We start from the raw sequence: 17,387 nt of genomic DNA on the forward strand, positions 1-17,387 counted from the left end.
AAGTGGAGCTGTGGTTCAAGTAGTAGAGCCACTGGCCTTGAGCAAAAGAGTTCAAGGACAGTGCCTAGGCCAAGAGTTTAGGCCTGATTACCAACACCAAAAACAAAACAAAATCTTCCCCCTCACCAAACCCATCAAATTCAGCAGTTCACAAGTAACTCTTTCCTGTAATCCTACTATTCACTAGGCTGAGATCTGAGGATCATGGTTTGAAGCCTCTCTGGGCTGGAAAGTACTTGAGACTCTTATCTCCAGTTCACTACCACTTGAGCACTAGCTTTGAGCAAAAAAGGGACAGTTCCCAGGGCTTGATTCCAAGCCTCAGTTCCTGCGCGCACATGTACCATATACACAATTTCAAACTTACTGTCTTGGTCTGATATTAAAAGAAGAAATGACCAAGAAGCGGCTTAGGATTTGGAGGTGTTGATGTTCTTGGTTAAATATGTGGTAGTTACAAAAGTGTTATAAAATTTATTCATTACATCAGAAATACTAGACAGGATATGGGGGAAAAGACTTAATGCAACTGCTATGGAATGCAGTTTGGAAATTTGTTAAGAACTAAACATAGAACTACTTTATGATCCAGTAATTCATGACCATTTATTCAAAGGTAAGCCAGGATAAATTGCATACCCATGATCATTGTTGTACTAGTCAGTGTAGCCATATGATGGAAACAGCTTAGATGGCCTACAGTGGATGACTAAATAAAGAAAATGTAGTGTATCTATATATACAATTTAATTTTATCCAAAGGGAAAAATAATGTGTCATTGCAGAGAAATGAATGGACTAGGAAAATTATATTAAATGAAATGATTTCTAGCTTAGATAGACAGGGCATGTTTCTCTCATATATAGATGGTAGATCTAAATTGTAAACATACATGAATGTATATATACATACATATTTAATCATATGCACATATATACAAATAGGCTATGGTATATGTAGAGGAGAGGGGATTTCAATAGTGTAACTGCTTTGAACAACTAATTTACAGTCTAACAAAATGAATACCAGTAAACTGAAATGTTTTTTGTCAGAAGGGACAGGGGTCAAGGGGACAGAGATTAGACAAAAGGAGACAGAAATGGTGGGCAAATACAGCCATATATTCAGTATACATATGTGAAAATGCAACCTGGTAACTTGGGATAAGTGGATTTGGGATAGTGTGGAAGAGAATGATGGAAGGGGTGTGTGTCGTTGATCAAGATGCTTTGTACTAATAAATTTACATGGAAGTGAAACCCTTTTGTACAGTTCCTTAAAGATCATTTAAAAAACTAACATTAAAAAGATTAAAAAGTAAAATTATTTATTACATGTGTTTCATGTTTCCTTTGTTATTTCACAATAATGTCTTTCTTACAAAGAAATGGGGAAGATATTTATCTTAAAATAGAAAAAAATTGTCAGCTAGAAATCAAGAAGACTGCATAACTACTGGTATATTTAAAAGTGTTTGCTTTACATTTTTTTTTTGCTACACATGAAACACTTTATATTAGAACTAATTGTTTTTTTCTTCAAGAATAATATTCTTAGCCTTTGGGCATTTGGTCAAGATGACATTTTTACATACACTAATTTGAAGAGGGCTCATCTTAACCCTATAAACTAATGTATATCTATATCAGAGAAAACCATCTTTATAGTGATAATATAAATGTTGACCTCATTTTTGTCCCAACTAAATGTTTCTGATGTTCTAAGGATGAAGTTGATGTTGGCATTACCTAAAAAATGTGTGTGTAGATTATATGCAAGTGTTCCCTAACCTTATGAAAAATGTCTGGATTTGACTGCATGACTTTAAATATTTTCTTAATTGAAATATAACTATTTTTAAACAGTTGAACCTGCTGTGAGCCTAATAAAAGGGCCAGATTCTTTAATTGATGGAGGAAATGAAACAGTAGCAGCCATTTGTATAGCGGCCACAGGAAAACCAGTTGCACAAATTGAATGGGAAGGTGATCTTGGTGAAATGGAATCTACTACAACTACTTTTCCAAATGAAACAGCAACAGTTGTCAGTCATTACAAGTTGTTCCCAACCAGATTTGCTAGAGGAAGACGAATTACTTGTGTTGTAAAACATCCAGCCTTGGAAAAGGACATCCGATATTCTTTCATACTAGATATACAGTGTAAGTAATTTGTTTTTCAATTGTGATGTATTTAATTTCATTTTTCTTCCTTTGAAATATATCATTATCAAAATATTTTTGGTTTTCTAGCCCTACAGCTTCTTGTACTTACATTTTTTGTCTTTATTTTTGTTCATACTTTGATGGAAATTTGATCTCATTAGAGCATTTTTTAATCAGTAAAGTTGCCCTTTAATTTATAATATTTTAATTGCCCTTTAAATGCTGCCATGGTAAACTAAAGGGAGTTGTGAAAATTTGTGCTTCAAAATCTGGAACACTTAGAGCCAGCCAGATATATGTCAGGCTCAAGCGTGTCATTTTAGCTTTTGAGAGAAAGATTGGGAGGATCTTGGTTTGAGGACATGCTAGGTAAAAAAGTTTAGCAAGATTCAGTAAACAGGTTGGGTATAGTGCTTCATTCCTGTAATCCTAGCAACAAGGGATGGTTGAGTAGGAGGATTACAGTCCTGAGCTGATGTAGACAAAAGCCACAAGACCTTACCCGAAAAAATAACCTAATTTTAAAAAGGCTCAGTGGAAAGAGGGGAGTGGATAGAGGCACAGCTTACATGGCAAAACATTTGCCTCGCAAAGGTAAGGCTCTGATTTTTATGACTGAAGGTGAAGGGGTGGGCACAAGTGTATAATGTTTAGAAACAAGTAGGTCCGTTCTATTTAATTTTGCTGTTACTCATTTTTATGTTCTTTATCCATATTGTTTTATTTCTCTGGATACATTTTACCTAATTTGAAAATCTATCTTCAGTCTTATTTCTAATCTTGTGTTGTAAATAATACTGTATAATTCTTACATAAGTAAAATAGTACGTTTACGACATTGTTGAGATAAAATTAATTGTAGATAAAGTTCAAAGCTGGCTTACTTTGACAGTGGGTCCTGCCCTAAGCATGTGGTTTATGTTTTCATGTGTATTTACTTTGCCCTTTTCAATAAAGTTACTCAGTCTTTTGTACATCCTGATACGTTTACTTTAAGTTTTGAGTAAGAGCTAAGTTGATGGTTGTTTATTTTTTATAGCAAAGTAGTTAAGTTTACGCAGATTTAGATGGCTGGGTACTGGTGAAGTACTCCAGAAGGATGAGATCACAAGGATCATGGTTTGAAGCCAGCAGAGGCAGAAATATCTGCAAAACTCCATCTCTAAAATAAACAAAAATGCAAGCAGGGTCAGCATCAGACAAGGTAGCAAGCCATGAGTTCAAACCTCACTACAAGAAAGAAAGGAAGGGAGAGAGGAAGGATAAAAGCAAGGGAAGAATGAAGGGAAGGAAGTGGAGAGGGGAAGAAGAGAGGAGGGGATGGGGAAGGGAGGGAAAGAAGAAAGATTGGGTGGACTAACCTGTGTGTGGTGAAGCATTTGCTTTTACTATTTTTTTCTATCCCATATATGAAAATTTTAATTATATATACTGTTTTATACAGGATCATTTTCAACACCTACAGGGTTATGTTTGGAAAGTTATGAATATATAATTTCTGGAGAGTGGTGACGGTTTGAACTCATATGGTCTCATACTTGCTAAGAAAGTATTACTCTACTATTTGAGCTACAACCCCAAAGTTTTTGGTGCTGAGGTCAATTATCTTTTGGATAACATTTTTTATAAGGCTGACTTTAGACCCTAATTTTCTTAATTGTCCCACATGGCATTCACTACTATATACTAAGCCACTATACTGTCACACTTTAATCACCACTACAAACTGTTTGTTGAGACATGGTTTCTTTTCCCCATCTCCATCTCAAATTAGAGTCTTCCAGATCTGTGTCTGCCTCACAAGTAGTTGGGATTACAGGTGTTTGCCACATATTTGGGTCTTATTACCATTACATTCTTGAGTGATCTCATCTTCTCATTTGATTGAAGCATCCAGTTTTGTCGTTTTCCTCCTCATCTTCCCAGACTTTCTTTTAACATTCATATTCCAATGGTAAATGTACTATTGTTTCTTATATGTGTATATTTCCTTAAGAATGGGGGAGTTTTATCAGCTTGTCTTTTTAGCATTGACTTTTAAAATTACCCGGATGCACTTTCAGAAAATCAAAAGTATTTCTTTTAAGGTGTAAATAGGATATTTTCTTATTAGTTTCTAAAATGTTTAGTAAGGGGGCTGGAGGCATGGTTCTGTTGGTAGAATGCTAGCCACTGAGTGAAAGCATCAAGCATTGACAGAGTCCCAGTCTCCGGCCAAAAAAATAAATAAATAAAATGTTAATAATAGTCATGTTTTTGTTCTTTTTTTAAATAGGAAAAGTATAAAATATTTGAACAAAATTTAAGAAAGTAAAGTCTTACATCCCATATTCAAGCTAGGAAGTTTAGATATATTCTTTGGGGATATGTTAATATCTATCTAACTTTTATCCCTAACATTACAAAGGCATTTGTTAATTCTTTGTATTTATGAGGCAGGTGTTTCATATTAAGTTTGATCTTTTCTAACTTTTTAGTAAAATGTTGCTCAGTAGTTTAGACAGTTCTGACACAAGTTGACCTTGTTTTTTTCTAACATCCTCCCCGTCCCTTTGCTGTCACTTGGTTTTCTGTGTAGCTCAAAGAAAATTGGGAGGTCTCTGCACTATGCATAAAGAAAACTTCCTTTAGGAAGCTTTCATGATCTCTCCATCTTCATCTGGACCTACACTAGGTCTTAACTCAGGCTTAGCATTCTGTTTTCCCTTTGCCGCCCTCCTAGCTAATACTTTTAAATGTCATTCTCTTTATCATTATTAGGATATAAGGTTTATGAATCCAAAGTGTTTTTTTTTCCAAAGTTTATATTTAACCTAAACAACTGAAATAGTTCCTGGCATTTATTAGGAGATAATAAAATGATGGCTACCTGTATTTTGCAGGTAGATAAGAATAATTGCTTATTTAATTAAGTTGCACATATGTGAAAAAGACCTGTGGTGTGTTGAGTGGGTAATGTCTACTTCAGTACTGTTGAAGCCCTAGTTAATTTACTACACTTACATGTAGTCTCAGTGTCATATCCCTAAATGCCCATAGAATATTGGAATATAGGGAGTCTCATCTGCTTGACTTGATGTTTCTTACAGAATGTTTCCTTTTAGAATAAACATCTTTTGTTAATTAGTTAATTTATTTGTTGTTCCTGGGATTTGAACTCAGGGCCTTGGGCTTTCTAGCTTACTTGATCCTTGATACTCTACCACTTGACCCATGCTTCCACCCCTGTTTTTGCTAGCTGTTTTGGAGGTAGAATCTAACTGCATGAATCCTCCAGATTTGTCTTCTTAATGGCTAGGACTTCTTGTGTTAGCCATTGGTACTGTGCACAACATCTTTTTATTAGGATAGTTTTATATAGTTATTTGGCACTGTGTATACTAAAATATATGTCTTGTTATTTAATTGTGAGCTATATGTTTTGTTCTTGTGTCTCAAATTTTAAAAATAAGACTTATATTCTGCTTTTAGTAATTACATGTTTATGATTATTCTTACATTCTGTATTCTTAGTAGCTTGAATAGTATGAGCTTATTAATTCATTTGTTCCGTTAGTGAGGTAATTGTACTTTTGTTCAGTGCTATCTTCCATGTTGATTACATATATTGTGAGTACAAAATTTAACATGTTCTTTTAAAAAGCTTAGTGTGAAGATGTGGCCAAATCTTTACTCTGTCAAGCTTTGAATATTACTTTTATCCTTAATAAAAGATTACTTTTTTCTTGCTGTTTGTTGATTTTGTAGATGCCCCTGAAGTTTCAGTAACAGGATATGATGGAAATTGGTTTGTAGGAAGAAGAGGTGTAAACCTCAAATGTAATGCTGATGCAAATCCACCACCTTTCAAATCTGTGTGGAGCAGGTAATGTAATATTATACTTAAAAGAAACATTAGTTACTGGTGAAAGTATTTTTAAAAGCCTATTTAAAACTGCTGTTATTGCTATACTGCATGGTTATAGTAATAGCTAAAGAATTTAAGTGAATAGTCTCATAAATATGTTCTACTTCACCCTTCCTTACCTTCCTACCTCCTTAGCTGTGTTTTTTAGAGGTGTCTGTGTTAGTGATTTTGACGATTCTTCCTGATCATTAACATCATGGATATTATTACAATGCTACTTGTTACTTATCAGTTTTTAACACTACTTTTTCTTAAGAGTTAATTTTGTCTACTTCTTCTCCCACAGTCATTATATACTTCTATCCGTCATTGTCTGAATAAGATTAAGTTACTTTCAGTTAAGCTCTGTAATTAGTGTTCAATCCCTGTGGCAGGTAAATATATTACTTACCAAGTGCTAAGTAGCTCTGCAGCTATTTGCTTTCCCTGTGGCTAGTGATTGCCTCCTTTGAGTACATAGCTTCTCATCTGAGTCTCCTTAGTTTCTTTTACTTTTAAATTTCAAACGGTTACCCTAAGGTTTTCATTAATAACTCAGTATTTGAGGCCTATGTTGGTCTTGAAACTTTGTATCTGCCAACTTTTTATAATTTTATTTATTTCATTTTGGCATTTCACCTTTTTTTCTGTTTATTGCACAAGTACATTGTATAAATTTCTTAGTTTTCACACAGCTGTCTTTTTTTCTAGAATATTTTCTTTGAATTTCTATTAACTTAGTGATTTAAAAGAAAGCATATTTACAGTTTCTAATAGCACTTTTAATTTCTTGGCCACTTTTGTGGCATCATTTTTATGTTTTGTAAGTGTAGTATTTGTTTCTTCCAAGAGATACTAATTTCCACCTCTGATGGTTAGTCTTGATTGTCTTGGTTGATTAGATTGAAAAGTCCTGGGGAGGATACTTCTGGGTTTATCTGAGAGGGCCTTTCTGAGCGGATTGGTAGACTAGATGAAGGTGGCACCATCCCATAGGCTGGGACCTTAGTGGAATAAAAGAAGAAGTAAAGAGAAAGCCAGGTAACACAGTTATTCTGTATCTGCTTTCTGGCCTGAAGTGTCCTGCTTCACCATGTCCTGCTTGCCATAGCAGACCACAACTTCTGAGACTCTGAGCCCAGTTAGATTCTTTTTTCTATAAAATTATTTCTCTTGAGTATTTGATGACAGCAATGAAAAGCTAACTTTCTTGTTTCCCATGTATTTCTTTTTATTCCAGTTTTGTTTTGTGGTGTAGTCTTTGATTTGGTAGATAGTCCTTAAGTCTTGGTTTTACAGTCATTTTACAGTAAGGCATTAACAAATACTTTTGGAAACTTCATAATGTTGATTTTTCATTATTATTTTCTACTTGGAATAATCATGTAGACAAGTGATTAGTTTCATAGAGAAGCTCCATATTTTACCCCTCAACAAGAAATCTTTTTTTCCACAACTAATTAGTTTATTTCACTATTTTTTTTTTCTTTTGGCCTGGGAAAGAAATACCTAGTATCTAAACAGGGTTGGAAGAAGTATGTTGGTTTTTGTTTGATTTTTGTAACTTCAACTAATTCATTTGTCATCTTATGTCTTATGTCAAACTCTAAACTCAGTTCTTTGAACCAAAGTTTTCACAGTAAAACTCATGAATTACATCAGTGTATGCACTAGATTGAGAGACTTTTAGCCAAATTACTCCAGTGTTTAGAAAGTTACACCAAATTGTGCTTTGAGTTTTGGTAGATATAAACCATTTGTATGTTCATAATTCACTGAGAATTTTTTACTTTAATGCTGTATATAATCAAGTAATTTTTCTAAGTTCCAGTAACCCAGGTATAATTTTATTTTTTAAATTTATTTTTTCGTGCTATTACTGAGGCTTCAACTCAAGACTCTGGCTCTATTCTTTTTTCGCTAAAAGCTCATACTCTATCCCTTGAGCCACAGTTCTACTTTCAGCATTTTGGTTGGTAATTGAAGATAGAGTCTCATAGACTGTCTTGCTCTGAGCTGGCTTCAAACTATGATCCTGAGATCTCAGCCTCTAGAGTTCTAGGATTACAGGTGTGGGCCACTGACACCTACCATGAGGACAGTTTTTTAACTAAAATATTTTCTTTCCTTCCTCTCATTTTATGGTGGCTGATGTATACTTAACACTGATTAAGATTTGGAAAGAATGGATATACCTAGTAGATTTTAATAGCTTAATAAAATGAAAGTGTTTTCATTTCATAGTTAATTATATCTCAAAGCTACTACTATTTCACTAAAATCTCCAGAGTGCATTTTCTTATTTTAAGTAGTCGTTAATAAATGCTGTGTGAAGATTGTTTAATTTTCATGCTTTCTAAAATCTAGGTTGGATGGACAATGGCCTGATGGTTTACTGGCTTCAGACAATACTCTTCATTTTGTCTACCCACTGACTCACAATTATACTGGTGTTTATGTATGCCAAGTGACCAACTCCCTTGGTCAAAGAAGTGATCAAAAGGTCATCTACATTTCTGGTAAGTCACTATGTGTTTCCAAAATGAGTTATTTAAAGCATTCCTCTCAGAATAATATGCACCTAGGCAGTAGTCTACACTTATAATAAAGATTTATCAGTTTGAACTTTTTCTACATAATTTGAAAAGAATATGAGAAAGTAAACTTGTCTGCAAAACATATATAATACAGGAGATCTTAAGGGTAAAATGTTTGTGCAATAAGTTTTGGGCATTTCTTTTACTGGTGATATGCCTTTCTAACTTATCTTTAACCAAAGAAACATTTTTCTTCCTGTTTGGCAGTAACTCTGCATACAGTTGTCTGATAAGTAATGTGGGTTATTGTTAACTTGGCTTGTTACATTGCATTATTTGCCATTCAGAATGAGACTATTCCACTTTGAGTTACTGGTAGGTGTAATAGGAATACTACTGAAAATGTAATGAAATAAACTTGGATACGTTTCTTATTGTTAGTTTTTCAGCTAGATGGTTTTTTTATATATTTTTTATTGTGAATAACATGTTGGTATTTATAGGCATTTATAAAACATAAAATCTGAGAACATTTTTCCTTATGAAGAGCTATAACCTATCCATGGGATACTTAGAAAAATAAAACATTTTAATATCTATTGATATAACAATTTCCATGCTTAACATATTGAAAATGAAGGTGAAGGAGAAGCTTGCTGGCTGAGGTGGCTCATTTCTGTAATCCTAACTACTCAGGAGGCTAAGATCTAAGGATCCTGGTTTGAAGCCAGCCCAGGCACTCAAAATACAAAAGACTTATCTAATTAACCACCGAAAAGCCAGAAATAGAGCTTTGACTCAAATTGTAGAGCATCAGCTTTGAGCAAAATAGCTAGTGGATAGTATCCAGGCCCCATGTTCAAGTCTCACTGGTACAAAGAGTGAGAAGAAAGGGGACGTTTATATGGTAATTATATAATGGCTAAGAAAAAGTTAAAGAGATTTTAGCTTGCAAAATGTTATATTCTTAGTCCATGTTTGATCATTTGGAGAATAAACCTCCCCATTATTTATTTTCTCCTGATGTTGACCACAATTTATACTTGTATTCTTATTTGTTTACTTACCTATCCTCAAAATGAAACAGCTTATCTGTGATTTACTTACTCCTGTATATTCAGCAGTTTGCATAGTGCCTGGCATATAGTATAGATGCAAATACTATTTTTATGCCACAAGCCAAAAAGTTTAGAAAGCTTCCTAGTAGCAGCAGTGCTTTGGTGAAAATCTAATTAAGATTATATTTTGGCTTATGTCTCTTTCTTCCCTTAAAGAAGGGGTAGGTAACATCTGGACCTCTGTATAAGGGCTGAGAAATCATTTGGTACTTGGAAAGATAAATGTATGCTTCCTGTCCACTGCCTACAGCTGTTTGCCTATATTGATAATATTGTATGGTCTATGATTGATGTTAGAAATATCCAAAAGACTCTTGGCAGAAAAAGATTTCCTACTTTTACTTAGAGGATAAGCAGTAGGTAATGCATATTTAAAATTTAGTAATCTTCTGAAGACTATTTTCCTTTGTATTCCTATTGTGCAGTTAGTATGAGATATTTTTAAGCTCAATATGTTACATAATCTTTAAATATCAACATTTCAAGTGGGATATTCATATATACTGATTTCATTGATGATAGCCTAAATTTATATCTTGTGGCATTCCAGGTCCACTTTTGTCCCAGTCAGTACTCCTGAACTACCTATTAATGTTAATTAACTATATGGAAGTTGACTAGACATTTACAGGGAAACATTCAAAGTTGAGATCATGATCTTTTTTCTGCCCCTTGACACCAAATCCATTGTTCTACCAGCCTTCCTCTCTTCAGTTATTTATATAATTCCATTCTTTCATTTGCTCCTTATAGTATCATTGATTTCATTTTTTCTCTCATAGGCAACTCAGTCCATCAACAAAACAATGTTATTAATTTTCCATATCTGCTTCTGTGTTGGTCTAAGCCATCAACCACGCTTACTTACTACAGGAGTCACTTCATCTCCCACTTTCAATCTATTTCATTTCAGTTGATCATCTTATAAATAAGAAGCTAAATCAGACTTTTAAAGGATATACCATATGTTTCTCTTTCCTTATAGCCTCCATGAATTTTTCCCACTTTCCCCACAGAAAACTAAATCTTCACGGTGACCTATAGACTCTAGGCATGCCCTCTTTCATATCATGTAACATTATATATTGTTTACTTTTTCATCCATGCTGACCTTCTTTTTTCTTGGAACACAACTGGTACAGTATTTCCAATGTCTGGGGTGTTTTCTTTGTTTTTGATTTTTTAAACAAGGTATCCTTTCTTTCATTTAAGGTTTTTGCTTAAAGTACCAAGTTTCCCTGTGAATCTTTTCTTATTTCATGACTATAGTAAATTCCTTTCTCCTTCCTTTTACTACATTCTATTCTCTTCTGCATTGTTTTTTTTTTTTTTTTGTCTTTAGTACTTGTTATCATGTAATGTAGTACATGGTTTATTTAAATGCTTATCTAGTGGTGTAAAATGGAAAATCACACTGTGACTAAATATGAAAAATCATAGTTTCATTTTCTCTAAGTACTTCAACAGAAGATAGTATTTATCAGAGATATTTTTCTTCAATTAATTAAGAATCAAACTATCTACCCAGAGCCTATAGTATAGTATACTATGTTGGGACAGTTAACTCTTAAGAGCATTTTGACGGTATTCCAAATATACTAGTGGTGATGCTCTCCAAAGTAACTGTTTAAATTTTTATCAAAATAAGAGCGTTAATGTAAAAGTAATGTATCAGAGGGGTTACGGTTATCTGAGTCACAAAAAGAGTACATTTCTTTTGGAACACTGTTACCTCTTCCTTTGCTCTCTCACAATTTTGCCTTTCTATCCCTACTCAGGAGTTCAATAATCTGTTCTTTTTTTCCCCCTCTAGAAATTTTTTTAAATCTGTTAAATTGACATTTTAAATTTTTAGAAAAATTAAAAAATATATATACTAGAAATAAATTTTTTGACAGAAGTCATATTGCCAAACAATTAAAAGGCTACTGGTTCATGAATGACATACTTAGCATCAGTATTTAGATTATATGTTAGCATAGTATCACTTTTAGGAACTACATTGGTTCATCATCAAATATTGACTGCTAGAAGTTGTGGTTTTTTTTCTGGTTTGCTTTTGTTTTTTTCCCTGACCCCTTTCACTTCTCTGAAAATAGAAAACACCATTTTCTACATATAAAATAAATGTTCCCTTGGTGAAAATGCTTGTTCTTAGGCAAACATATGGGTCAAATAATTGATTTTTATGATCCAGACAGCATCAGACTTAAGAATACACCCTCAAAATTAAATTTTAAAACACACGATTTTCTCTATTTAATCCAAATAAATTAAAAGAAATGGAAATGAGTACATTTAATTTTTTAAAGTAATTATGACACCCAAATACGCCTTATAGCTAATAGGATCTTCTGGTGGAAATCTTTTCTCCTTTTAATTTTTCTTTATCTTTTGCTATTTACTTTCCTTTTATTCCCCCCACCCGCTTCCCCTTCCCTTTCCTCTTTCTCTTCTTTCTTTTGCCAGTAACATGGCTTGAACTCAGAGCCTCTGTGATCTCACTTTTCTTGATAACCCACCATGTTGTCCAGCATTCCCTTTGATGTTCTTGCTCCCCTCCCCTGGTGTTGGGGAGTTGGAAGTCTCCATCCTGGGGCTTTCTAGGCAGTTGCACTATGCATACCTCCAGTCCTTTTTCTTGTTCAACAGAAGTTACTGGTTAGAAAAAGAAACTTTAAAATTCTTTTATTTGGCAAAATCTTAGGCTGAATTCATTATATCAAATTTTCATTTATCATATTTCAGCTAAAATATTTTTTAAAGACTGACTAAAAATAATCTTGGGAAGAATTTTAAATCACTGTAGATAAGTAACTACTGATTGTTATAAAACAGTCTTACATCCCTAGAGATATTGTGATTCTCATATTAATTTAAAAAATCAGGTGTCTTATATGCATTGTTATATACAAAAATATGCTTAAAAATACCAAATAATAGGTGCTGGTGGCTCATGCCTGCAGTCCTAGTTACTCAGCATGCTGAAATCTGAGGACAGGATAGAGAGTCTGTGAGACTCTTAGCTTCAATAAACTACTCAGAAAAAGCCAGAACTGGTCTCAAGTGGTAGAACCTTGAGCACAGAGAGGCCTAGGGACAGAGTCCAGGCCCTGAGTTCAAGCCCCAGACCCTGAAAAAAAAAGTGCCCCAGACCCTGAAAAAAAAAGTATTAATAATTCCTATGGAATGTTAATAGAAAAGTGATGCTATTTTTAAAGACGAGGATAGTGAATAAGTGGTTAGTTGAAAACAATCATATTATGTGTCAAAAATAACATCTTATAAACAACTTATTTAGATGATTTATAATATTTTAAATGTCCTGGTTCCAGTTTATTTTAATATTTTTTTTCTTGGAATATAATTGCAAAGGTGACATTCAGTACTTTAAACATGGCTGTCTTGTTATTCCTTTTCCCTTGAGAAACATGTGAATTGTCTCACTAATGATTTTAGTTTTAGTCTGTTTCTTCAATATGTCAATTTTGTGAAATTGAATTATATACAGCTTTATCACTTTCAAACTAGAAATAATACTTCAATTTCACAATTATTTCCTTCAGGTTAGATTTGTCCAGCTAGTGCATATCTTCCTATAAATTAAAACTGCCTAGATCCCTTACACACACTGTAATTAAAATTTCTCTTCAACATAACTTTATATGATTACCTGTTAGATTAGTTTAAACTCATAGGAAATTAGTTTTACTGTATTTGCCACATTTTATACTGTACTTGCTAAATTTTTACCAAATTCTATACATATGGCATTCCGTGATGAAACCTGTTTCAGTAAGTATTTTTCTTTAGCTTGTAATATTAGAATAACTTATCCCATGTAGATTTAGTATTTTTCTAACAATCATTGTTTAAAAGCTCTATCAATACCACTCATTTAAAAATTAATTATAGGATATTACCATTTGAGTCATTTATTTTTGTCTATGAAAAAAATTTCACGAGATTTTAAACTCATCTTTTCCTCAGATTCTAGAATATTGCATAACAGACCTACAAATACTACTGAATTGATAATTAACCAAGCTTTAATTTTTACTATTTATGTTTAGTTGCTTTTTAATATTAATAGCCACTCTCTTATCTAATGTCAATATATAGGTTCATTTGCATCTAATATTTAAGTATTACTGGAACATTCTCTCTAAAATATTAGCTATTCTTTTCGAGTTTTCATCTTAAAGCAATGACATTAAATTTTCATATATAGTTGAAATTCCTTAATTTCCTAAATGTTCCAATATCTTACCCATGAGATATTAGACCTGATGATTTTTATTACTTTATAACATTTTTTACTTTATCTTTGTCTATTAGTCTTATTTGATGAAGCCCATTTGTCTAGCACAATTTGAACTCCCTTTTTTAAAAAACAAAAAAGTAATGGGCTTTACTTCATATTTCCTTAATAAAATTTTAGAGTACTTTTTATTAAAGGTAAATATTTTTGAGAGAATTATTAAACCAACTGCTTATATACTATGTCCACTTAACAAGATTCTATAGTTTTTCATTCTTTTAAATATAAGTTTAAATCTTACATATTAGGGAATGGTGCATATTAAGAAAACTTACTTTAATTTTTTAATCTTTCATTTTATTTCTTTTGCTACTGGCTAAGAAAATGTACCTTTGATTTATTTGATTTAATTTTAATTTTTGTATGATAATTCTTAAGCCAACTGTATATAGAACACCATAGTAATAATCTACCTTTAAAAAGTAAATAACCCATTCTCTCAAGTACAATATTACTCAAACTTGGGATAAAATGATGGTTTACATCATAGGTTTTATTTTTTTACTTCATTGGTAACTGACTGTGTCAGTTTGTTATTTTTTGATATATGCCTTCTAATTTTAAATTAAGAATGAAAAACTATTGTTACTATGAATATATATTCATTAACTGTGCTGTCTTTTCAGCTTGCTGCTGAATTAGCCTGCATTGACCTTCTTTGCCTTTCTGTGTCTTGTCTATCTTTACTGTTCCCATTAGATCCTCCTACTACTACCACCCTTCAGCCTACAATTCAGTGGCATCCTTCAACTTCTGACATCGAGGATCTGGCAACAGAACCTAAAAAATTGCCCTTCCCATTGTCAACTTTGGCAACAATTAAGGATGACACAATTGGCACAATCATTGCTAGTGTAGTGGGTGGGGCTCTCTTCATAGTACTTGTGAGTGTTTTGGCTGGAATATTCTGCTATAGGAGAAGACGGACGTTTCGTGGAGACTACTTTGCCAAAAACTACATTCCACCATCAGATATGCAGAAAGAATCACAAATAGATGTTCTTCAACAAGATGAGCTTGATTCTTACCCAGACAGTGTAAAAAAAGAAAACAAAAATCCGGTGAACAATCTAATACGTAAAGACTATTTAGAAGAGCCTGAAAAAACTCAGTGGAACAATGTAGAAAATCTCAATAGGTTTGAAAGACCAATGGATTATTATGAAGATCTAAAAATGGGAATGAAGTTCGTCAGTGATGAACATTATGAGGAAAATGAAGATGACTTAGTTTCACATGTAGATGGTTCTGTAATTTCCAGGAGGGAGTGGTATGTTTAGCAACCACTAAATATGACTTAACTATGTACAATGTTTGGTTCATACTAGTTGATCATTTTCAGATTGTTCACACTTTTTCTTGAGGAAGAATAACCTTTTTCAAGTTGATTTCTGAGCTTACTTTTTATATTCTGATCTGACAAATGAAAATGTAAAATCTGGGTTCAATGTATTTGAGCTGCTTTTCAATTTTTTTTTCAATGCTGTACTACTGTCTCAAGATTTAAATTTTAATGCAGAGTACTTTATTGGTCTGAGGCACACAGGTAAGAAGACATGTCAATGTTAAATGTATGACTTTTGGTACAAAAATTAAAAAAAAGAAACTACCTTGGCATTGTGTATTAAATGTTTACCTTAGACTATGATCTCAAGTATAATGTTTGTGATACATATACCTCTCTCACCACTAAATGATACCATATCAAAATTGACTATAAAACTAATTCAGAAAATGTTTATGTATTTTTTAAGATGCTAAAAATATTCAACCTGATGGAACATTTTTTCTTTTAAACATTTTTTTTTAATTTCTATACAAACAGAATCTTTACCTCTGCATTTTAATGAGCCTTGCCATAATTACTGTAGAGTGGCTTTTCAAAGATATTTGGTGCACTAAAACTGTGGTAGTAAATTCAGTGAATATGAAGTGTAAAAGAACATAATTAGCTGGTCAGGAATTTTGCCCAAAATACATACAAGAGTAATAAAATACATGCCTTCCAAACATGATAATTATAATTTTTTCATCATGAACACAGTTTGTATAGTGTCTTATGAACATAGATTTTTGTGCATTAAGCATTGACTTTGTTTTAATGCTCGATTTCTTAAATATATGAACAGTAATAAAATATGGTACAGAGCAGAGAGGGCATTTCAATATGTTGGCTTACCAGTTTTAGAAATAGGTTTTATAAACCATCTCATTTTCATTATTTAATGATGTTGTTCAAGCGGGTAAATGTACAAGAAAAGATAACCTTGGAAAGTTGGGATTGAGCTAGAAAAATCTGAATTATAGAACCACTCGGGTAGCGCTTGCTGATGAATATTGGCCACTCCTTTTTCTCCATTTTCTCCTAAATGTATGTATGTGTTTCAGATTTTTTTGTTTTTCCAATTAAAACTGGAAACATACCATGAGGGTTTTTTTTTGTTTTCTTTTACATAATTCATTAAGCATATCTTTCCAAAATCATGTAACTTTAGAACAAGAAATGTCTAAATATTCAAATGTGAATCTTCTTTGTAACATAAATTGCTTCTGCAGTGCAGTTCTACAGAATTGTAATAATGATGTTTGTTTTCACACTCAAAGAATGTTTATTTGGTGATTCATTAGCATAAAGGACTCTGTAGAATAAGTTATTTTGTTAGGACGATGGAGTAGAAGTTACTAATTGTAATAAAATATTTTTAATTAAAAAGACAAATTAGATACATTTTTAACTCAGCCACTCCTCCCAATGTATAGAATTGGGGACAAAAAAAACTACAGAAGGCAAAAAATTTGTAACATGTTGTTAGAACATTGCAGGTAGTAAAATCTTTATTAATGATAGTTATCTCTAGAAGCACTATATGAAAATTAGAAGTTTTTCCCTAATGTGTAGTGTAAGACCAGTATAAGGAATAGAGTTCACTGATTCCTTGTTTAAAAATAATGTTTGGTTTTAATATAGTTAACCACAGGTATTAATATTTTGGTCCAAGTCATTAGTAGAAAGCTTTTGATAATATACTGTGATTGAAATAACTTTTAATTTAAATGTCAGCACTGATGTCAGCCACAAGAAAGATAGGTCTAAAATTTCTTTCCATGAAAGATGTAAGTTAGTGGGGTTTTTTGATCAAAATTTTATCTTTAGGAATAACATTTTGAAGTGTTCTATGAATCTAAGCAGAAAAGTTACATTTGTGATTAATGACAAATATCAACTTGAGCATAATTCAGAAAGAAGTTAGCATTTATTTCAAAAAATACACTTACTGATTTTGAACTTCCTTTAACATTGTGGCCATTGTGTGCTTAGTTTTGGGTGGTTGGTTTTGCTTGGGAAAGGGCAACCTGGA

General features: G+C 32.6%; 1 protein-coding gene and 1 long non-coding RNA gene across 2 annotated transcripts in view; one reads left to right on the forward strand and one right to left on the reverse strand.

The window, feature by feature from the left end:
* The window catches only part of Nectin3 (nectin cell adhesion molecule 3), a 39,748-nt gene extending 24,110 nt beyond the window's left edge, over positions 1-15,638 (forward strand). Inside the window, exons 3-6 of the mRNA XM_048346575.1 lie at positions 1,867-2,163; positions 5,914-6,031; positions 8,420-8,571; positions 14,728-15,638. Coding sequence (XP_048202532.1) covers positions 1,867-2,163; positions 5,914-6,031; positions 8,420-8,571; positions 14,728-15,308 — 1,148 coding nt within the window. The 3' untranslated portion in view covers positions 15,309-15,638. The remainder of the gene's footprint in view (positions 1-1,866; positions 2,164-5,913; positions 6,032-8,419; positions 8,572-14,727) is intronic.
* On the reverse strand, positions 3,538-5,918 carry LOC125351667. Its single transcript, XR_007210990.1, has 2 exons — positions 5,784-5,918; positions 3,538-3,924 (listed from the first exon to the last, which is right to left on the reverse strand). It is a non-coding gene; the product is annotated as an uncharacterized LOC125351667 (long non-coding RNA).
* Positions 15,639-17,387: the final 1,749 nt, after the last annotated feature.

The sequence above is a fragment of the Perognathus longimembris genome, chromosome 5 (assembly GCF_023159225.1).
Source record: "Perognathus longimembris pacificus isolate PPM17 chromosome 5, ASM2315922v1, whole genome shotgun sequence".
Classification (NCBI taxonomy): Eukaryota; Metazoa; Chordata; class Mammalia; order Rodentia; family Heteromyidae; genus Perognathus; species Perognathus longimembris.